Below are 24382 nucleotides of genomic sequence, written 5' to 3'. Positions count from 1 at the left end.
AAAAGAGAATTGCAAAGATAAATAATTACTTTAGAAGAGACCATGACACTGGAGCCCAGTCAATTTGCAGACTGGTCATGCCTGCTTTGCATTTCCTCCCTACTTGTGAACAATGCCAAAGAGAGTGAAGCCCACAGAGGGTGAGAATGAAGTCTCTGTTCCTTGCAAGCAGGTGAAGGAGGAGCTACCCAATATGCTTTCTGTATTAAACTGTGACAGCCCCAGTAGCTTCTTTGAAAGTTTAATAGCACCCATCAAAGTAGAGACATTTTTCCAGGAATTCTGGGTACAAAAGCCCCTTCTCATTCAGAGGGATGACCCTTCGCTGGCTGTACATTACCAGTCTCTGTTCAGTCTCTCAGATCTGAGGAGTCTCTGTAACCAAGGGCTATACTATGAAGAGATGTCAGTGTCTGCCGGTGCATCGGTGGGAAGAAGGTTTTAAATAAGGATAGAAAAGCACAGTTTCTTCAGCTGGGAAAAGATTTTGATCAGAAGAGGGCAACAGTTCAGTTTCATCAATCACAGAGATTTAAGGATGAGCTCTGGAGAATCCAAGAAAAGCTGGAATGTTACTTTGTCTCCTTAGTAGGCTCAAATGTGTACACGACTCCTGCAGGATCTCAGGGACTTCCTCCACATTACGACGATGTTGAGGTTTTTATCCTACAGCCGGAGGGAAAGAAACATGGGCGCCTGTACTCCCCAGCTGTGCCCCTGGCACATGAGTACAGTGTGGAGCCCGAGGACCAACCAGATTGGCACACCAACACATGTGAAGCCTGGTGATCTGTTGACTTCCCCAGGGGGACCATTCATCAAGCAGAAACTCCTTCAGGCCTGGCCCACTCTATTCACCTATTAGCACCTACCAGAACAATTCATGGGGAGATTGCCTTTTGGATTCCATTTCGGGGCTTGTATTTGACATTGCAAAGGAAGATGTAGCGTTAAGGACTAGATTGTCCAGGCGGATGCTCATGAATGTGGAAACCCCAGCTGACGTAACAAGGAAGTTGAGTGGCTCTCTGAGAACTCTTGCAGAGCAGCTCAAGGTCAGAAAAGAACTGCTGTCATCAGACATGAAGAAAGACCTCGTCATGCACAGACTCCCCTCTTTCTATGTGGGAAATGGAACAGAGACGATGGACCCGGGTGAAAAGTTGCCAAGGCTGAACAGCATAGTAAGACTGCAGTTTAAAGACCACATTGTCCTCATAGTAGGGCCAGATCAGAATCAATCTGATGAAGCTCAACAAAAGATGGTGTACATCTACCATTCTCTAAAGAATGTGAGACAGGGGCACATGATGGGAAAAGAGGTGGAAACAGAGATTTACGGACTTCGCTTTCCTTTATCCTATGCAGATGCTCTGAAGCAAATCTGGTGCGGGTCAATTCGTGTGAAGGACCTGAAACTTGGCACAGGTGAAGAAAAGGAGAACCTGGCAGTGTCTCTCTGGACAGAGTGTCAGGTCCACGTGCTCTAGTGCCTTATGCAGAGGACTGTTGTACTTTCAGTGAGGGGGACTTAGTCCCGAGGGCACTTGGTGTTGTGATTAGTGCTCTGGGTGGAGCTGTGGTTGGTTACAGAGAAGAGCAGGAGAAGCTGGTTCATGTTCTCATGGACACGAGAGGGAAAACAGAAAATTATTAGGCATCCCAGCCTGTGATAAAACAATACTTCGGACAAGTTTATTTAATCCAGTGTTGTAGAAAAGGCACAACTCTGGTACATATGTCATATAGAATTATGTCATTAACCTGGCTTCTTTGTCTTGGTTCTTTGGAAAAAATAACTCCTTTAAAGAGCATCCTTGACTCCAAAAATACTTTTTAACAATTAGAACTTAGGAATAAAGTTGGGTTTTGTAACAATGAGAAAAACAAAAGATAGCATGAAACAAATGGGTATTTTAAAGAGCCACGGATAGTCAGTGTTGGCAAAAACAGATGGGTAGCTGGAGTCAAAGCTGGGAATGGACAGCTTTAATTCTAAATGTAAATGGGCACAGTGGGTAGGGAGGCAGGTTTAAGATAATCCTAAAACCTCAAGGATCCAGTACAATACTCCCTTGCCATGTTGTGAGGGCCAAGAGAATATTTCTTCTTCCACATGCTTATTATGTAGAACAGTGACTTGCAAACTAGATATATGGCTGCCTGAAATAGGCCTAAAGACATTTATTTATTAATTAACATTTTAATGACCCTTTTTATTTTGCCAATAATCTCTGCTTAAAAAAAAATGGATACTAGCAGTTAACACAGTTTTATAGCAAGATGGTTAGAAAGCATGATCAAGTTTATGAGGAAAATTTACAATGTTTCTTAGTCACAAGGGAAGATACTTAACATCATTCACATAAAAAATGTGAATTAGGGGTATATTGACATACCGTTTCTGATCTCTAAGACAGGCAAAATATAATCATTTGAGAACATATCCTGTTGGGGAGGTGAATGAAATTTCGCAACTTTAAGAGTAGGAAATTTAACATTATGCAGCAAAGTTACTCATGCATCCTTCTCTTGACTTATAAATCCTTCTTCTGGGGATCTATCCCAAATATACATAAATAATAGTAAGAAAAAATATTTGTACAAGGCTGTTCCTAGCAATATTGTATACAATAGCAAAAAGTCTTTAGAAACCCAAATATCCATCCATAGGAGATCAGTCAACAGTTTGGTACATCCCTAAATTGAGGTACAACGAAAACCTTTTCAAATAGTGAGGAATAGTTCTGTATACTTCTATTAAGTAACCAATATATTATTTAATAGAAAAATACGGTATGTGAAAGAACATCTAACATTCTACTATAATCTACCATACGATGAAAGGAATAGTAGGTGTGTCTACCTTCTGTCTTCTTTTCTTGCTTAGAATTTCAAGAATGAGAAGATAAAAATGAGAGCAGAAGTAGAAATCAGCATTTATGAATAACTTATTTTTCATAGGTCTGATTGTAAAAAATAACCATCTTACACAATTATAAAACATTTAAATGATTCTTAAATTATTTATAAACCTAAAACCACAAGTTAAATGGAATAAATCTAAGTGTGCACATGTAGAGGAACCCTTCCAAACAACTTTAAAAATCAGATTTGACCTTGTGCCTCCTGCAGAATTTAGTAACTTGATGACAATAACTTCAAAATCAGAATAATTGAAAATTATAGTCATTACAGTGCTTGATGCTGTTTGTAAACTGTGAGTATATTTGCTATGAGATAAATCAAACGAGCTATTAGAAAGACTGAGAGTAGATGGTAACAACCAGAGTCTAGAAGAAAGGAGAAGAGGTACCATGTTGCAAATAGTGATTCTCTCGAATACCAGAATGTGCTAGGATCACAATAGAAACATAGTGTAACTGAGTATCTAAAAATTGTTGGAAGAAAGGATTTGAATGCATTCATCATATGGAAAGTATATAATTTAATGTAATATGTAATATATAATATATATAATATATGATGTATACTTAATGCAATTAATTAAAATGGATAGCCAAATTATACCTGAGTCAAAACATATTTTATCTCAAAATGTATATAGTACTCCTTCATCCAAAAATAAAAACTCTCAAGTTAAAAATAAAAATCTAAGTATTTAGGTCAATACCATGCATTTCTTTAGTAAGACAGACAAAGAGCTGGCGATGAAGCTCGGTGGTAGAGTACTGGCTTAACATGCAGAACACCTAGGGATCAGTCTTTGGTACAACCTAAAGAGAGTCAGAAGGGGTGTTGTATTTTGTCAAATGCTTTTTCTGCATCTAAGGAGGTGATCGTGTGATTTTTTTTCTTTGAGTTTGTTAATATAGTGCATTACATTAATGGATTTTTTTGTATATTAAACCAACCTTGCATCCCTGGGATGAATGCAGCCTACTTGATCATGGTGAATGATGGTTTCTGATGTGCGAATGTAATAAAAGCAATTTACTGCAAACCAACAACCAATATCAAATTAAATGGAGAGATACTTGAAGCAATACCACTAAAATTGGGGACAAGGATGCCCACTCTCCTCATATCTATTCAATATAGTACTCAAAGAGCTAGCTAGAACAATAAGATAACAAAAAGAGAGTAAGAGGATAAAATTGGCAAAGAAGAAATAAAGGTATCATTATTTGCGGATGATATGAGAGTATATATAAGCGATCCCAAAAATTCTACCAGAGAACTTCTCCAGCTGATAAACAACTTCAGCAAAGTAGCTGGATATAAAGTTAACTCAAATAAATCTATAGCCTTCCTTTATACAAATGATAAACAGACTGAAAAGAAATTAAAGAAACAACCCCCTCACAATAGTCACAAATAATATAAAATATCTTGGGGTAACTCTAACCAAACAAGTAAAAGACATGAACAACAATATCTTCAAGTCTCTTAAAAAAGAAATCAAAGAAGATCTCAGAAAATGGAGAGATCTCCTAGGCTTGTGGATTGGCAGGATTGACATAATAAAAATGGCCATCCTACAAAAGGCAATCTACAGATTCAATGCAATCCCCATCAAAATCCCAATACAATTCTTCAAAGACATGGAAAAAGCAATTCTCAAATTCATCCAGAAAAGCAAAAAGAAAAAAAAAAGAAAACAGAATAATGAAAACAATTCTTAATAATAAAGGAATGGCTGGGGGAATCACCATCCCTGACCTCAAGCTCTACTACAGAGCAATAGTAATAAAATCTGCATGGAATTGGTACAGACACAGACAGGTTGATCAATGGAATAGAATTGATGACCCCGAAGTAAAACCACATACTTACACACACCTGATCTTTGACAAAGAAGCCAAACATACATAATGGAAAAAAGAAAGCATCTTCAATAAATGGTGCTGGTCTAACTTGCTGTCTGTATGTAGAAAAATGAAAATAGACCCATATTTGTCCCCTTGCACAAAGCTCAAGTCCAAGTATATAAAGGACCTCAACATAAAACCATATACACTGAATCTAATAGAAGAGAAATTAGGAAAGAGCCTTGAACTCAGACACAGGGAGAACTTGACACAGGGAGAAATTTCCTAGGCGGAACTCCAATGACTCATGCTCTAAGATCAGGAATTGATAAATGAGACCTCATGAAACTGAAAAGCTTCTGTATGGCAAAAGACAGTCAATAGGACAAAACGGCATCCTACAGATTGGGAAAAAACTTCACTAACCCACATCTGATAGAGGGCTAATATTCAAAATATATAAAGAACTCAAGAAGCTTTTCACCAAAAAACTAAGCAACCCAATCAAAAAATGGGTTATAGAAGCAAACTGAGAATTCACAACAGAGGAATCTCGAATGGTGAGAAGCACCTAAAGAAGTGTCCTTAGTGATCAGAGAAATGCAAATCAAAACAACCCTAAGATTCCACCTTACACCAATCAGAATGGCTAAGATCAAAACCTCAGGTGACAAAATATGTTGTTGAGGATGTGGAGAAAGAGGAACACTCCTCCATTGCTGGTGGGATTGCAAACCAGTACAACCACTCTGGAAATCAATTTAGAGGTTCCTCAGAAAATTGGAAATAGACCTACCTAAAGACCCAGCAATATCACTCTTGGGAATATACCCCAAAGATGCCCCACCATGCCAAAGGGGCACATGTTCCACTATGCTCATATTGGCCTTGTTTTTGATAGCCAGAAACTGGAAACAACCCAGATGTCCCATGACAGAAGAATGGATACAGAAAATACGGTTCACTTACACAATGGAATACTACTCAGTTATTAAGAATAAGGACATCCTGTATTTTGCAGGCAAATGGATAAAACTACAAAATAATCATCCTAAGGGAGGTAACTCAGACCCAAAAGGATATCCATGGTATCTTCTCACTAATAAGTGGATATTAGCCCAAAAGAAAAAGTACAGGATACTCAAGATACAGTCCACAGAACTCAAAAAGGTCAACAAGCTGAAGGTCCCAAGTGAGGATGTCTCAGTCCCCCTTGGGAGGGAGAAAAAAGCAACCACAAAGGGGTGGAGGGACGGAAGGACAGGGGATGGAAGGGGGAATGGGGGTTGGGGAGAGGGGAACTTGGTCTGGTATTGTTTGGGGGGAAAAGGACTGAAGCCCTGAGAACCAGCAGAAAGAATGGAAACAGGCAACCTCAGGAGGAAGGATGTTGGGGGGATCCTCCAGAATGTACCAGAGACCTGGAAGGTGAGAGACTCTCAGGACTCAAAGGGACCCTAGATGAAATGCCCTACAGTGGGGAGAGGGAACTTGTGGAGTCCATCTCCAGCAGAAAGACAGGGCTTCAAATGAGGGATGGGGTTGCTATCCCACAGTCAAAACTCTGACCCCTAATTGTTCTTGTCTGAAAGAACTGCAGGGATGGAAATGGAGAAAAGCCTGAGGAAAAGAAGGTCCAGTGACAAGGCCAAAGTGGGATCCAACTCAAGGGGAGGCCCCAACACCTGACACCATTACTGAGGCTATGGGGCGCTCACAAAAAGGGACCAATTATGACTGCCCTCCCAAAGACCCAGCAAGCAGCTGAAAAAGTCAGATGCAGATATTTGCACCCAACCAATGAACAGAAGCTGCTGACCCCTGTGGTTGAATTAGGGGAAAGCTGGAGGAAGCTGAGGAGGAAGGCAACCCTGTAAGAGGACCAACAGTCTCAATTAACCTGGACCCCCGAGATCTCTCAGACAGTGGACCACCAACTAGGCAGCTTACACCAGCTGATATGAGGCCCCCAACACACATACAGCAGAGGACTGGGTTCAGTCAGAGAAGATGCACCTCATGAGACTGAAGGCCCTAGGGAGTTTAGAGGACTGGTGGGGTGGGTGGAGTCGGGACATCCTTGCGGAGACAGGGGGTGGGGAGGAGGTATGGGATGTGGAACAGTCAGAGGGTGAACCGGGAGAATAAAATCTGGAGTGTATTAATTAATTTTTTAAAAAGAGCTAGATTCAGATATGAAATGAGTAAGCTTCAGTAACAATCTTAAATTCTATGTTTGGATAAAATATCACTGTCAACTCACAATGAGTTTCACTGCTCATATTTTCTACCTGCTGCCAAGTGTTGAGGTCAGACATTGCGTGGCAACAAAGAAAGCAAGGCAGCACGGAACTAATTTTTTAGATCTAGATCACATTCAAGTGCACAAAAAAAAAGTTTTAAAGCTTCAAATCATACAGGATGGCCTCTAATCAGAATATGATTAAACTGAAAATCAGTGAAAATGAGATATTTAGGAAAGCATCGCATATTTAGGAAGATACCATACACCGTAATGCATGACTCTGGTTAAAAAAGAAATCCCTAATGAAATTAGAGGCTGTTTTGACCAGATGAAAGCAGAAATACAAGAAAATGTGGGATGAGCAACTAACTCAGTACTCACAAGGAAATTAAAACATTAAATACTAGGGGTTTTTCATCTTAAAATTCACCCGAAGGACCTGAAAACAAAATCATCATCATCATCATCATCATCATCACCATCATCATCATCACCACCACCACCACCACCACCATCATCATCATCAACAACAACAACAACAACAACAACAACCTTTGGTCAGAAATCAGTAAAACAAGATGAAAACTATACGAAATATTAAGAAAATAAAAAGAAATCCCAGTGTGGGAGGGAAGGAACACAGAAGTCCCCACACCTAGCTGAGGCTAACAGTGGGCAGCTTTTGGGGGAGGGACACAGTGTGCTTCCTTTTGGGTGCAGTGACCGGATAGGCTGACCATGCTCCAATGGATGACCCTACACCCATGTGCATGTAGGCAGTACTGATTAGAGTCAGTGGTTTTTGGTTTGGGTTTTGGTTTTTAAGAGAACATGGATGGAGGGATCCTGGAGGACTCAGGGTTAAATATGATAAAATACACTATATATTGTAAAAAGGTAAGTTCTATACCCTATAAGTTCTCAAAATAAGTAAATATGTTCAATATTTTAAAATAAATAAATGTATAAACTATATTGTGGAATGCTATTCAATACCAAAAAGAAAAACAATCAACATTGATGATCTACAAAATGATTCTGCTAAATGAGACAAGACAGATGAGATACAATACACAAAAAACATGTATCTTTAATTAAAATTTGAGTCAGCATAAAAAATAGGTGTCATTAAAGCATTCTCATACATATGTGTCATTAGACCTTTCTCTGCTCCGCTCTACTGCCTCGGTCTATTCTAGGCCTCTCCAAATAGACTCCCTTCTGCTTTCCTGTCAAATATACATACATGTACATATATACCACGTACGCACATACACACATAGACATGTTTAAATATAGATGCTCTATGAATGAACTTGTGATTTTCCTTTTGTTTTCCCAATAACTCGGTTTGACATTCCACCTTCAGATTTCTTCCATTGGTCCTCTTTTTCCACACATCTATGCATATACCTAAATATCTAGATTCTGCACGAGAAAGAAGCCCGAGATGTTTATCTTCCACAGTCTAACATGTTTCATTTAACATGATACCAAGCTGCACGTGCTTTGTGGCATGTGATATAATTTCATCCATCTTCCTTCCTTTCTTTATCTGTTCTTCCATGTGCAGGCTGTGGTGGATCGGGTAACAGTAAACATGGATGTGCAAGCATCTGTGTGGTATATACTGACTTAGATTCCTGCAGGACGGGCCCCGGGAATGGTGTAGCTAGATAGACTGAGTCCTATCCTGGGACTCAAATGGAGGAAGAAGAAAACTAAGTCTTCATGAGTCGACCTCTGACCTCCACCTGCACACCTGCTACACACACACACACACACACACACACACACACACACACACACACACACACGCACACTTACGCTCACGTGTGCAAACAAGAATACATATAGTTTTTAAAAAATTAGGAGCTGAAGATATAGCTCACAAGTTAAGAGTCCTTCTTACTCTTCCAGACAACTTAAGTTCAGGGCCCAGGATATACCCACATTAGTTACAGGGGAGCCAATGTTCTCTACTTTAACTCACAGAGCATACAAACACACAGAAACAAAAATAAAAATTATTCTAAACTATTTTTGTTCTCCTTCATTTTGTTTCTGAGGAAAAATTTTTGTCTATGGAGCCCTGGCTGTCCTGGAACTCACTATGTAGGCCAGCCCGGCCTCGAACTCACAGAGATCCACCTGGCTTGACCTCCACAGTTCTAGGGTTAAAGGAATGCACTACTACACATTCTGGGAAGACTGCACCTCAGCCTGGACAGAATGACCACCATCAAGAAAACAAATGACAATAAATGTTTCAAAGCTATAAGGAAAGAGGTGCCATTACCTGTTCTTGATAAATAAATTCTAGGACAGCCACTGTGCAAATCTGCGTGGAAGGGTCTTGAGAAGCTGAAAATGGATCTACCACATGAGCCAGCTACATCGCTCCTGAACATATACCCAAAGGACCCTGTACATGGTGCTTGTCGCTACCCGCTTGACCATAGCAAGGGACTGGAATCAGCCTGGAGGAATAGCTATTTGAAATGTAGTGTATACACATATAAGACTTTGCTCAATTGTATGGAAAAAAATGGAAATCAAAGGAAAATGGATGGAATTAGAAAACATGGTCAGCAAGGTTACCCAGGCTCAGAAAAACAAATGTCATCTGATCTCTCTCATACGTGGTTCCTAGCTTTATTAAATGTATATCCAGGTAGGAATAAATATAGGTAAAGGCCAGGAAACTACAAAGGAGCCAGACTGAGGGTGGGGGTAGGGAAGGGCAGGACTTTCAGGAAAAGGGTGCAACATCCGAAAACTACACATGGACAAGACCCATGATCCAGCTACATATGTAGCAGAGGATGGCCTTGTTGGGCACCAATGGGAGGAGAAGCCCTTGGTCCTGCCAAGTCTGGACCCCCAGTGTAGGGGAATGTCAGGGCGGGGAGACAGGAAGGGGTGGGTGGATGGGTGGGGGAACACCCTCATAGAAAAACGGGGACAGGGGATGGGATAGGGGATTTATGGACCGGAAACTGGGAAAAGGACTAACATTTGAAATGTAAATTTTAAAAAATCCAATAAAATATGTTTTTTAAAAAAAGGAAAAGGATGGGAAATAAAGTTTCTTTATTTCCACAGAATAAAGTGGAAGGATAAGACTGGTGAAGGCAGAAGAGTGAGGCGCAGGGGTTATTAAACCGAAATGGAATATGTATTTTTAAAAAATCCCATCTGGGAACTTGGTGGTCTATAAGCTAATTTAAAAATAAAACATTGTTTCAAAAAAATAGAAAAGATAAGAAAAGAAACACCTATGTTTTAACAAATGTACTATCACCATATACAGCTACACAAACAAGCACAAGACAAAGACCTTGGCGATGAACAAAAGATGTGTCTAAATTCGGAGGGAAGAAAACTTTTAAGTCAAAGTCGTCAAAGGAGAATGCCTTTTGTTTTTACTGTTAGTGAAACTTCTTAGTAACTCTGAGCAGCAGAAGTTTCCTTTCCCAAATCATCTTTGTCATTTGCCTGAGCAAGCAGATGCCGCCCACACACGGGACACACTGCTAGGGCATGACTGTGCAAACCCGGAGTTGGAGAGAGGCTTCCTCAGTGACAGGAAAAGGCCGACAGAAACAGCTCATGACTTCCTTGTAAGATTAAACAATTTTCAACCCTTGCAAAATGTTATATTTTTTTTAGTGAAAGCAAAAAAAAAAAAAAAAAAAAAAAAAAACTGAAGGAAGGCATTTCTGAAACCTCCGCGCTAACAGCCCTGGTTGGGAGCCATGGTCAGCTCAGACAGAGCACAGAGTGCGCCATACATAAGCAGCTGTTAACAGTCATTTATTATTCCGAGTGCATAAAAATAAGAAACAAAAAGGTAAGATTTCCTTCCTTTTCATTCCTTACCAAGTCTTTTAGAGGAATGTAAACTTCTGGTTAAAGATCTAACAAATGGCCAGGCATGGTGGCACACGCCTTTAATTCCAGCACTAGGGAAGCAGAGGCTGGTAGATCCCTGAGTTCGAGGTCAGCCTGATCTACAAAGTAACTTCCAGGACACTTTGATGCACAGAAACACTATCTTGAAAAACAAAACAACAACAGCAGAAATTTAATAAACAAACTTTATAATAAAACTTTTAAATCAACCTAAACTAGTTTAAAAAAAAAAAGCATCTACAAATTCATAACTGTATCACTGTAAAACAATAATAAATTCAGAACCTGTCATCTTCATTTGTAATTTAACACAAAATATATCCATCGGAATTAGTGGAAATGTCTAGGGAAAACCAAGTTAAAGCATTTCTGTGTTTGCAAATTAATTTTAAGGTCTGTAACTGTTTTCTTTCCACCCTTCAAAGCTAATCTAATACACTCCGAGCTGAGCTTTTGGGGGGGTGAAGCAGGAAGCTATGTCTAAAGGCTAAAGAATCTGAGAGATGGGAGTTTTGTGTCTTCCTTTGAATGTTTTATATAATTAGATGAATTGTGGCACTGCTTTCCCTTCTGAAAATATAGGATGTCGTCATTTACTTTATAAAGGAGTAGGAAGTATAATACAAAAGCACATTGCAACCTGAGGTAGTAAATCCATTGTAATCACGGACACATGTCTCTTGAAGAATCAAGGTTTCATTTTCTTTTACTTATTCATTTATTTTGAGTTCATCTTTGTAATGTTAGCTGCCCCGGAGCTTGCTACATAGACCAGACTCACATAGACCCACTTCCCTCTGCCTCTGGAGAACTGGGGTTAGAAGTGTTTGCCAGTACACCAGGCTCAAGGTTTTATTTTGAATGAATGCAACTTTATGATGCCCTCTTCGTCATCAAAGATTCAGAAATTCGGATTGCCTTGGCAGACACCTTTATTTAGCTATACTAAGACCTTTATTGGGGTTGGGGATTTAGCTCAGGGGTAGAGCGCTTGCCTAGCAAGCGCAAGGCCCTGGGTTCGGTCCCCAGTTCCGAGAAAAAAAAAAAAAAAAAAAAAAACAAGACCTTTATTAAGCTCTGCTGCAGAGTGACTTTGGCTCTCGTGGTCACTGTGGCATGGAAACCTGCTGGCCCAAGTAAAGGCTGAGGTGGCAACTTTAATTGTGATGTAGTGAGTACTTTGCTACATTAATAAGCTATGTGTTACAGCTGTGGGTTAGAAAAGTGTCCTTTGGTTGGGGATTTGGCTCAGTGGTACAGCACTTGCCTAGCAAGCGCAAGGCCCTGGGTTCGGTCCCCAGCTCCGAAAAAATAGAAAAAAAAAAAAAAAGAAGTACTGGAAACAGAAATATAACTCAGTTAAAAAAAAAAAGTGTCCTTCTTCTGAGATATTTTTGAATAATAAATGGAATGAGATGAAAACTCACTGAATTGTGGGATTAAATTGCCAATTTTCCAGAGGTTCTCAGACTAAGATTATCATCATCCAAATGACTTCACAGCATTCTACTCTGATAAATGTGGGGCAACGCTTTCCCTTTTGAAAATATAGGATGTCATTTATTTTACAAACCAGAAGTAAGTATAATACAAAAGCACATTGCAACCTGAGGTAGTAAATCCATTAATCACAGACAGTTTTCTCCTAAAGAATCGAGGTTTCATTGTATTTTATTTATTCATTTATTTTGAGCCTATCTTGATAATGTTAACTGCCCTGGAGCTTGCTACACAGACCAGACTCACAGAGTCTGTGCGTGTGTGTGTGTGTGTGTGTGTGTGTGTGTGTGTGTATACGTACATATATATGTGTGTGTATACATATACAGCTGTGTAATATGTGATAATGAAAAAAACAATTAAGGAAATAACACTTGTGCAAAGTGAATGATTTCCTCAGGAGAATATGCTGCTGTCAGAGCAGAAGTTTCGGGGAGATTCATAATAGTCTACTTTTTAATTTATTTAGGTCCCTAATATATAAATATCCCTTTGTGTTCACAGATGCCATGTATTATACAACATAGTATACATTAACATGGGAGAAACTTTAAATAATTGCACATGAATGAAAAAGTACAAATTAGTTCATTATATTTTTAATATTCTTTGCCTAACTGGCACAACTGACCTGGGATTTGTTTCCTAGTCTTAGACTTTATGGAATTATCTTTCCTTATTAGAAATACCGACTTAGTGGCAGACACTTATCTAGGTGTTAAATAACAACGCTTTGAATAAAATCCAAAGTTTCAGCGAAAACAGAGGAAAGAAGATATCAAAATCTGAGTCGTAAGATCAAATAATAAATTAACTTTTCATGTATTACCCCTGTAATCTCACACATGTTTCTCAGAACCTCAGTTGTTTAATTACACATGTGAGAGCCGAGAATCTAACATTATTAGTGGCACTTAAGCTTTGATAGGCAAGGGTGATTAGTTACATTGTTAGTGAATGTAATTTTAAAAACATAACTAGCCACATGGAAAAAAAATAAAGTCAGGTTCCTACCTCACTCCTCAGATGAAGGAAAGAAATATTTAAATGTAATGTTTTAAAGCCTTGAAGGAAAATATGAGTAATTTGTGGTTTTTAAATCTTAAACAGACTGCTGATGGCTAGGACACTCTGTTGCTAGAGCCGCGAGACTTTCTGGGGTGCCAGAGTTTAAATACTGAAACCAGGAAGAAAGTTCCAGGAAAAATGGGACAGTTGACTTTAACCAGAAACTTTTCTAACCCACACAGAAAGCTGAAACCATAAATAAAAATACCGAAATATTTAACTCAAGAACGTATACCCTTTGTATGGTCCCCAAAAAAATTATCATTAAAAGATTGCCAAGCAAAATTGTGCAGACTGTTTACAGCATTTATGATGAACGAAGGTTAATTTTTCTCAGAAAATATACAGAAAGCGTGCAACCAATCTGAAAACAATGGAAAAGCTCGAATGAAAGAAAACTGGACAAAGTCATGAATGCCTCAACAAAAGATTTAACAACCTCCTAGAATAATTCTACCAATCAGATGGAACCTGGAGATGAAATAAAATACCCAGATAGTTTCCAAAACGAAGACGTGAAAAGAAATGATTACGGAAACAAATCTTAAGACACAAGAATTCAAACAACAAATTCAATAAATAGATAAAATTTAGAAAGCAAGCACTAATTGTGGTGAATAACAAATCTTGTTCCAGTTTCCACAGCAAAGGAGTCATTTATGCTACTTGTCAACTACTTGGGCCAACTGCTAATAAAGGCTTTGCCAAGAAAGAAGGAAAGAAAGAAAAAAGAAAGGAAGGAAAAGAAGGAAGGAAGGAAGGAAGGAAGGAAGGAAGGAAGGAAGGAAGGAAGGAAGGAAGGAGGGAGGGGAGGGAGGGAGGGAGGGAGGGAGGAGGAAGGAAGAAAGAAAGAAAAGAAAGAAAGAAAAAGAAAGAAAGAAAGAAAGAAAAAGAAAGGCCTCTAATTGTCAAATAATCAAAGCTAGTCAATGGAGAGAAACTTGCTCGCTGACATAAGACAAATACTATAGACATGTATATACATGATCCATGACCGTAAGGGATACTAACCAATGGACACATACTAAACAGATGTGCAGATTCACATATGCAAAGACACATAATAAAATGTTAAATCCAGCATTGGTTCTTATTTCTGAACCTGAAAATGGCCAAAATGCCAATCCGTAGAGTTTGTTTTATAACGTAAACTAACTATATGTTATAAAACAATGCATGTGAAAATTCTTTGGAAACTATAAAATAATTCATCTTTAAATGTTTTCAACTACAAACTGTGCTACAAACGCCAGTTACTCTGTTGGACCTAACCCTTCCAGCAACTCTAGAATCTAGATTAAGGATCTGCAGCAAAGTCTCCTGAGTTTCCCATTAAGTGGCACCTAGTTTAAGATCTTAAAAATATGATAGGAACTAACCAAGAGTGGCTGCAAGCTAGCTCAAACCCATCATCTGCCAAGTGTCATCTGTGGTATGGAAAGTAGAGAAAAGGTCAAACTCAGACCTTTAGAAGTGTGCACCTAGGGCTCTGCTGGAGGCTAAGAGCTTGACGGAAACAGTGCAGCAGAGCAGAAAGCAATCGTTGTGTCAAGAAGTCCAGAAGTCAGATCTCCTGATACGAAGGATGCAGATCAAATTAAACGAGGAAATTTTTGAAGTAAGAGCCGTATTATCTGGCAACAAGCATTTCAGTGATGACCCTTGAGATCGGTAAGGGAAGCCATCTTAGTAGAGCTGTAGGGGTGGAAACCAACCTGAACGGAACCTAGAGAGCCGAGACGATGGAATACACAAAATGGAGGCTTAGCCAAGAATTCTGTCCTAGATAAAGATGGGAGCTCTGAGACCTTGACTTTGTTTTCCTGTTCCTATCAGACTTGGGACAGAGCTAGAGCAACAGCTGGTGCTTGGGGATTTAGGAAGCGTCTAAGGACGGGGGAAGACAAACTGTGCTTCGAGATAGAAAGAGATAGAAGTGAAATGAATAAAGAAAGCTGGCTGGGAAACCAGGATCCTAGAGGTACTGAAGGAGTGTGAGGCAAACAGCAAAGTGGTTTCCTTTTGAAAAGACCGGAGAAGGCATGCTTACAGATGCATGAGGTAGTAAGGATGTTCAAGTTAAGTAGCTGAGTGTTTGGTAGCTGGCAGGGCCCTAGGCACGCTAGGATAAATGGACAAGGTCTCAGATGCCTTACCACTGGGAGGTTAAAGTCCACACTGAAGATGAGTTCATCAGAAATGAGCTACTGTCCTTTGACTGTGGAATAACTAGGATACCCTAGGTAGCATAAAGACTTAATTAAAGAAAAAAAAAGACCTAGGGTAGTACTCTTAACTACAACTCTGGACTTTTGAAAGCCTGAGTGTCCCTAGCAACTTAGGCTCCATAGGAAACCCACTGTGGCATTTCTTCTTCTTCTTCTCCTTCCTCTTCTTCTTCTTCTTCTCCTTCCTCCCCCTCCTCCTCCTTCTCCTCCTCTTCTTCTTCTTAGTTGTTGTTTGATTGTTTGTTTGTTTGAGACAGGGTTTACCTGTGTAGCCAATCCTGGCTGTCCTGGAACTCACTCTGTAGACCAAACTGGCCTTGAACTCAGATCTGCCTGCTTCTGCCTCCTGAATGCTAGGATCAAAGGCGTGTGCTACCACTACCTGGTTCTGTATGTCACAGCCTAAAAGTACAGGATTACAATAGTACCTGGGCAACAGCTAAGAAGGAAGTTAAGGTTTGCTTTGGGAATAAAACTAGCCAGACTTAATCATTTGGAATCTGCCAGTATTTACCACTTCAACTTGTATCAAAAAAAAAAAAAAAAAGGTAGTTACTAAATACCTTAAAACTGCATGAACACACAGAGATCAAAAAGATACTTTAACTGAGTCACCACATTGTCTCAGATAAGTATCCTGAATACACTCCCAGGTTTGCCACTGCTGATGGGGGGTGGGGGTGGGGGTAGCTTCTGCTTTCCCCTCTTGCTATAGTTCCCTTCCCCTTCCTTTGCTGCCTAACCTCTAGAACGAGTGGCTGGGTTTCTCACCATCGATTTTCCTCCCACTTACTTCCCTAGCAGTAGTAGCAATCTGACTGCTCTCCCGCCTTCTACTCAAACTGCAATCACGATGCCAGCAGCGTGTTTATAGGCAAATTGGGTCTTCGCCACAGTGTCTGTGCACCTGGGTTGCTTGGCTGGTTTTTTAGACTGTGGAAGTTAGAACTAAAATGGAACTGTTTGTATTAATTATTTCATTTTTAAAAAAAAAATGAAATAAAGTCAGAAGATTATGATGGGCAGGAACCTCATGCTTACGCATGGTAAAAAAAAAAAAAAAAGCTGTCGTGGTTCTGTAAAACTGTGCATAAAGGTCACTGCTACCTTACACAGGAAACAAAACCATTATGCAACAACTATGGGAACATATGGACAGAGCCCAGTCAGGTCATAAATTCTTGCAGGCAATGAGGATAGTTTGAAAACACCCTGTGTAATCCTTCCTTTTCCACCTTTAAAAGCTTCCCTTGCTGAAACCTCTTGGAGTACACACAATCGACAGTGACACGAGCTGCTAGTGAGGTGCCACTCCTAAATATGTTTACTAATCTTTGGGGCGTCTCTCTCGGTTTGCTCTCTAAGTTAACAATACACACGGTCACTTTCTCCTTCCGAAGCCCCTGTCTTCACCTCCACCACAACACCTGCGTTCCTTCTCTGTCTCCTTCCCTGCCTACTCCAATACCCTCTCTGTAAGCTACCTTTCTCCCTGGGCACCTTGGTGTGGGTATTCTCCCAAAAGTCAGCTGCTCCTTCATGTTAGTTAGTTAGTTAGCTAGCTAGCTAGTTAGTTAGTTAGTTAGCTAGCTAGCTAGCAAGCTAGTAGGTTAGTTTTGGTTTTGTTTTCGTTTTTTGAGACAGCACAGCCCTGGCTATCCTAGAACTCTTTCTGTAGACCAGGCTGACCTCCAACTCAGAGATCTGCCTGCCTCTGCCTCCTGAGGGCTAGGATTAAAGGCCTGCACCACCACCAACCAGCCACTTCTATTTTTAAAACCATGTTGTCTATTTGCTTGCTCGTTTGAGACAGGCTCTAACTACGTAGCCTAGGTGGACCATACCACCTGCCTCACCCACCTAAATACAGAAGTTGAAAGTGTGTGTGCACCACCATTCACAGGTCTTTCAAAACTACTCTCTTCTCTGCACCTTCTCCCATTACCCCTCCCACCTTCCAGAATCTCTGCTAAATCTCCATACCGTTGGCCCCCTCACTCCCATTGTACCTGAGCTCTCTGCGTGTGTCATGCAGACTGTTCTACGAGCCCAGAGAGCTCATCTCACAGCCCTTCTTCTGCCATCTCCACCTAATGTCACCTCCTCGGGCAGTCTCCCTGACACTCAGACAAGAACAGACTCACCGGTTACATTTTTATGCCAGCTCGTAATTCCCCTACATATTTTATGTTCTTGAATTATTTGCAAGAATTTGTATAACAACTATCTTCCCTACCAGACTCTAAGCTCCAAGAAAGTAGGGTCTGTGGCTGTCTTTTTGAAGGGCTGGGATTTAGTTTAAACCCTTGTACATGGTAGACCAATGCTCTGCCACAGAACTCCTCCCCAGCCCTGCTACGTCTTTCCTCATCAAGTATCACCAGAACAGAGCACAGTACCAGCACATGGCCGAACACTCCCTTGCTTACTGTCTGACCAAATGACCAAACCTCACTTTAGCTGTGACTTATTTTTCCTTATCAATCTCAAGTCTTTAGTTGCCCTTGCTTCTCTCTTAAATGTGACTTTCATTTCCAGTGCATCGCCTCTAAAACCAGGGGTTCCCAGACACACAGAGACTCTTGCCACGACTCTTTCCCTTCTGTTGCTGGTACTGCAGAGCTGTTTCAACCTGATTCATCCACTGAAAGGTGAGACGACCTCATCAGCAGTTCCTTGATAAAGACTTGATAGTCTTTTATTGGCCCACATAAAAGATGGGAGAATTTAATACAGAGGTGTCTTTGAGTCCTTCCTGTTTAAAAATTCTGAATCTCCTAACATTGTCAAACCCATTTGTTCCGTACGTGAGGAAATTGCATCTGAAGAAGTTAAGCAATTTCTTATAGATGAACATACCACAGCTAGACAGATTAAATGTGGCCAAACCCCAGCAATACGGACTAAAGGTTGAAAACAGCCCTAGAAGATCAGAGATTAAGTTCAGAGAAATCATGTGAGAGTCGGGCTGACTCTCCACTAGAGTTTTTAGTGCTAAAGGGGAGGGGAGATCAATCTTAACCCATAATTCTATACATCTCCAGCATAGATATGATTTGATAATGGAAGTAAAATAAAGATTCCAGACACAAAATAGCTAACTCTTTTCACAAAAGAAAACTGAGGGTTGGGGATTTAGCTCAGTGGTAGAGCACTTGCCTAGCAAGCGCAAGGCCCTGGGTTCGGTCCCCAGATCCGAAAAAAAAAAAAAGAAAACTGAGAGAACTTCCTAACAGACAAAAGTAAGAAAAATTAAAGCTATAAAATTTATTTGGAGAATAATAGAGGCTCAGAATTTCATGAAGGAATGAAGAACCTGGGAGACAGCCACTATAGCATGTATCTAGAATGTGCCACTCAGAATCCCCTTCAGGGATTGTGCATGACAGAACAGTGGACAGCCTTCCGTTTTTAGGGACTTCAAAGGATGGTTTGGTTTCTTTGCTCAAAATCAAGCCCTTCCCAGGGCAGCCCACCTAATAACTGAATAAGGTGGCGTTCTGATCAGTGTGGAATCTCTCAAAAGCCCAGCTAGCTCATCCCCACTGTGCCCAGTGAGAGTGGTGACTGAGATGCAGGAATGTTTGCACACCAAACCCCATCAAAGCCTGACTCCAGGAAAACGCACCGCAGCATCCATGGTTCAGAGCAGCAGTGACACTGAAAGAAAACTACTTCTTTCTGAATGGAAGAAGTGTTATTTGTGCCTCTGTGCCGGCATTTCTCTAGGTGCCTCCCTTAAACACAAATAAGATTGTGTTCTCGGAACAAACGGAGCCTGTATTTTCAGACACGCAAGGCATCCACATTCTAGGTGTGAAAACCTTGAAATCTTTGCTTAGTGTTAATGCATGCATGACATCAGTTCTTGGGGGAGAATGAAATGCATAGATTATAGCCAATTCTCATGAAAAATCCCATGTATTTGTGGTGGTTATTGTTTCTTAACAAGATGGATGGCGATTGCTTCTTGGGGAGAATTAGCATCACTCAGTCCAAAGCTACACAACACCCTCTGTCCTGCTCTCTAGACCTAGTCAGGAGCTAGCAAGCGGGAGTCAGCGACATCAAGGGAGAAGAATGCAAAACTTGTTGGCCTTGCTAACATTTTAACAACTGTATAGATTATTCCTTCAGACACAAGATGAAGCCAAATGGCCGCCGGGTGGCTTTGCTGGGTAGCAACATCAGCCGAAATTCACCTGGTCATGTTGAGAAGTAGTTTATCACAATGGATACCTTTATTGATCCCACCTTGTTCTAACCATGTCCAGCTGGCCTCCCTGTATCTAACATCTGTATCAACTAATTTCTCAAGCTCAGAGCCTTTTCTTCCCTCCTAGTTAAGTAAGGCTAAGCATGCAGTCTGTGGGTGACACTGTCTCCTTTCCCATCTCCTCTTAGAGCTTGCTCTCTATTACACAGAGATAGTTATGGCTCCCCAGCCCAGAATACAAGCATTCCTAGTGCTTCATCTCTCATTTGCCTGTCTGTATCGGCTTTGCGGGAACATCTGCTCCATAGGTGGCTTACAAACGCAGGATTTTTCCATTCTCCCCAGCATGGATAGGCATGTCCATCCTTCATGTCCTTCCCCTATGGTTTCCCTTCTCGTCCACCAATGCCCAGAACCTTCTCCTGTAGGAACCCCTGTGAAGATATTCCTTATTCCGGCTTCAAAGGGAACCCTTTATGAAGTGTCACTGCCAATCAACAGGATCCTGCTACCGCATTCTCCAAAACTATTGCCTGAGATTATGGCTTCTCTCTATGAGCTAACAGATGACCTCACCATCAAGGGTACAATATCCAGATTCTCTATCTGTTAAAGATCCTCAGAGAGCAGCCTTATTTTTTTTTATTATATAACACACTGTTCCTGCAAGCTGGGTCTTTTTTTTCCACAGCATTATTTTTATTTCTTCCTATTTGCATAATATGTAAAAAGACAGTGAGAGGGAAATATGTATTGGGTTTTACTCAGCCCAAGAGGCAAGCCGTGACTGGTGACTGCTGGTACACAGCTTTAGAGAGAAAGGACATGTGGCCCAGAAATCCCCTTGTCGGTCAGAGAACAAGTCATCTATGAAGTAATTAAAAATGGAAAAAAAATCATTTACAAAATATGCGAAAAACACAAAGAACAACAACAACGAAAACCCTTGTAAATCATCCCCACCTCCACAGGAGAAGAGAGAGAAAGAAGGATGGGGGGAGATACCAGAGGGCATCACAAGGACTTCAAATAACATGTCCCCCAACAATCAAACATAAGCAAAAATTAATTATCTTTACAGCTTTTTTCTCTCACTGGTAATTAGAACTACATTAACGTTGTCCTTAAGTTAATTTTAGTTATCACTGAAAATAATAGTTAGTCTAAATACCCACTCCTAGCACTGCAAGCTAGATCTTATTGTCTCACAGAACCTCCTGATGTGTTACACACCCTGCCTCCCAATTTCCTTCTCCATCTATCTTCTTTGTCTATGTCTGTTGAAACCTGCAGGTCCAGGCCACTTCTGTAACACCATCGGCACACTACGGTTTTACTATTCTTCACATTTTTTACTTCGATATTTTCTGCCTTCCAATGTTCCTTAAGGATTTCATTTTATTATCATCTCCCTCATTTAGATTTCTGGAAGCTTTTAGTCAGCATTCTTGCACACGAGATACATACATACATACATACATACATACATACATACATACATACATTCTCTCTCTCTCTCTCTCTCTCTCTCTCTCTCTCTCTCTCTCTCTCTCCTCTTAGTATTCTTATTCACCAGAATCTTGAGCATAAATGTCCAAAAGAAAGCAAACCTATGTGTTATGCCAACTGTCAGATTTACAGCTAGCCCAAACTTAAAAAAGAAAGAGAGGGCTAAGTTAACGAGGCCTGCTCCTAGCTTTTCTGATGTTGCCTTTAATCGCATATGAAGTCTTGCTGTGCCTCCTCTTGTTGGTACCTGCCCCCTAGTGGAAGGTAAGGAAGGTGAGTAAAACTTCTGAAAAGGAAGAAAGCAGGAGAGTTAGCTCCTTTTCATTTTTAGAAACTCACACTGGCAAAACCAGCAACTTCAATAAAAGGGATGGTCTCAGTGGGGACATGAAACTTTCACGTTGAATGTAAGAACTTAGAAGTCAATGGGACAAAATGAGGAGAAAGGAATGCCACCATCTGTGAAAGTGGAGGACAGGCAGCCATGAGAGACAGAGAGAGAGCTTAGATTATTGATAACTTCCCTTCCAGTGCTTTATTAAATAAACACCACCAGGTTTGAAGTTTAAAGTACCTTCCAAAAGTAAACAGGCAAAACGAGAGCGTCCATCCCATCATCCACCCTGGTGCTCTACGCTCTCTCCTGTGTAAATGGCTCTTACACGGACTGAGCTACTCCTATCTGCAGCAGCACTAATCAAAGCCATGGAGTCGCAGCCCTGGCTGGCTTTCAGCTCACCACTCTAAGTCATTTCATGCCCAAGCAGGTGTATAAAGTAATTTACTGGATTGCATTCTAAACACTTGATGGTTTTCTGGTGCCAGCTTCGATTTCAGAGACTTGGTGACCATAGTGTCTCCAACTTATGTTCAGGCACAACCTTAAAAATATGAACCTTTCAGCCTTCCAAATTCAAATTCTGTTCTGTTTCCATTTTTGCTGCTTTTCTGTCCTGTCCACCAAGTTAACACTCAACCCAACACAAACAGCTCCTTGCCTGCCTGCCTTTCCCTGTCAAACTGATCCTGCACAGACTTCAAGTGCTTTCTAGAGAAACCCAATGACTAAAAGACTCAGGACACTCTTTCCCCCATTCAAATTATAACCAAATATCAGCTTAGCATTTTCAGCTGTGCTACACTGGGTGGTTCGCCTTAGTGAAAAGCAACACAGGTAAACTGCTCGCTCAAATGTCCTCTGGTGCTCACAGAAATAAGTAGGCTGCTAGTCCTTTATTACTGTGGACAGATCATGTTACCTCCCTATGCTTCGGGTTCTATCTCTGTGAGACAGAGCTTCCTTTCTCCCATCCCTACCTCAGTGGCTTGCTATGCACATCAAAGAGAATAGATAACTGAAAGCTCTCAGCAGAACGGTACAGCGGCAGATCATAGCTATTTCATGTGTGCTCCCCAGTAAGATTATCGTGTGATGTTCTTTTTCTGCAAGATAGACAAAAAATATGATTTTAAAGGAATTCCGATGACAGGAAAGAAACACTGTGTCTCCTTTAAGCTGTTAAATGGTAAATTTTAGAACTAACTGTGCTGTTCCCTTGCAGCTGTTGCAGCTACTAAAAGCGAAACACGAAAAAGCCTCCTACATCAACTCCCACCTACCTGCTACAGTGAAATCAGGACACCCTCACAGTTAGCCCCAAATTCTATTGAACTCCTACAAAACTCCAGTCGCCGAGGAGCGCACCTCCTAATTCAGAAAGTGTCTCCGGAGCCCACATACCTTCAAGATAAAGGCGAATATGCATCACAGATACACCAGTGTAACTGTATGCAAAAGCCCACAGTCACGGAAAGCGACAGGAAAAACAAACAAACAAACAAACAAAAACGGTATATTCCCAACTCACACTGCTGGCAAAGGAGACCTAGATGGGATACCAGAAATGACGGTTGTTTGGTTTTTTGTTTTTTGGGGTTTTTTTTCCCAAGAAGAGTCAGAGAACCCATGTCACTTTAATTGCTATGAATTTCATTTATTCTGCCTCGTCCTAAAGGGGGAGGGGAGATGAGGAAGCGGCAGTGGAGGAAATTATAGAACACGAAGCAAAATAAATCAGACAAAGCAGAAAGTAGGGGTGATGAGATAGCCCCATATCTGGAGGAATGCTCGTCTCTACAACAGAAACTGACTTGCGTTGCCCAGCGAAAAGGGGCAAGTCTTGAATGCTGCACAGAACGGGTCTCCCTTAGCCATTCGCCTAGAGAAAATTCAGACTCACCAGCCGCGAAGACCCCCCATATCAAGAGTACTGCTACGTGAGAAGTTCTCCAAAAGCAGAGCATTTCGGTTTTCTGGTTTTCAGCGGCTCACTCGGTGCTCTTTCTCTTCACAGGTAGGGGAGCAGCGGTGACCATGACCAGGATCCCTCCGCTCTCGGGTTGGCTTCTGCGTGGTAGCCCACCTCTTAACCCATCAGCAGGGAGCAGTCCTGTCTTCCCTGCCCTCTCCTTCCACTCAGCGTGCTTTGGTCTGACTAGTAACTTGGAAGCGAAGAAACTTCTCTGGGACTTGACACAGCAATAGATTTCCTGTGCAGAGCCGTGAAGCAAAGACAGAGGAAGCTGACTAAGTGGGTTACTTTCAGCCCATTGGTTCTCTTCTCCTGCTGCTCACTGATAAACTGTACAGTAAGGCTCTGAACATGCCCAAGACAGATGGATGTGTCTGGATCTCCATTCAAAACTGACGAGGGTTATTGATGGATTTTCAGCCCATGCTTGTAAATTTCCTTAGCACAATGAACTTCTGGAAAGTTCTCCATTTTTTTAAAGTGTGTACAGCCTTCCTCAGTCTTTAAATGCAGAATAAATATTTCCTCTTGAAAGTTACTATCTAGTCTAGAAGCCCATACACAATGCTGAAAGCACCAAATGTGTACCACTTTTTCTGTTTTTACCCCAATAATTC

General features: G+C 40.9%; 1 protein-coding gene and 1 pseudogene across 1 annotated transcript in view; one reads left to right on the top strand and one right to left on the bottom strand.

Annotated features, from left to right (window-relative positions):
• The window catches only part of Cd200r1 (CD200 receptor 1), a 41541-nt gene extending 17567 nt beyond the window's left edge, over positions 1 to 23974 (bottom strand). The window contains exon 1 of the mRNA XM_032899290.1: positions 23694 to 23974. Coding sequence (XP_032755181.1) covers positions 23694 to 23757 — 64 coding nt within the window. The 5' untranslated portion in view covers positions 23758 to 23974. The remainder of the gene's footprint in view (positions 1 to 23693) is intronic.
• Positions 113 to 1490, top strand: LOC116897883 (annotated as a pseudogene).
• Positions 23975 to 24382: the final 408 nt, after the last annotated feature.

This window comes from Rattus rattus, chromosome 4 (genome assembly GCF_011064425.1).
Source record: "Rattus rattus isolate New Zealand chromosome 4, Rrattus_CSIRO_v1, whole genome shotgun sequence".
Classification (NCBI taxonomy): domain Eukaryota; kingdom Metazoa; phylum Chordata; class Mammalia; order Rodentia; family Muridae; genus Rattus; species Rattus rattus.
The sequence above is the reverse complement of the archived record's forward strand: the minus strand, read 5'-3'. Positions and strand labels throughout refer to the sequence as shown.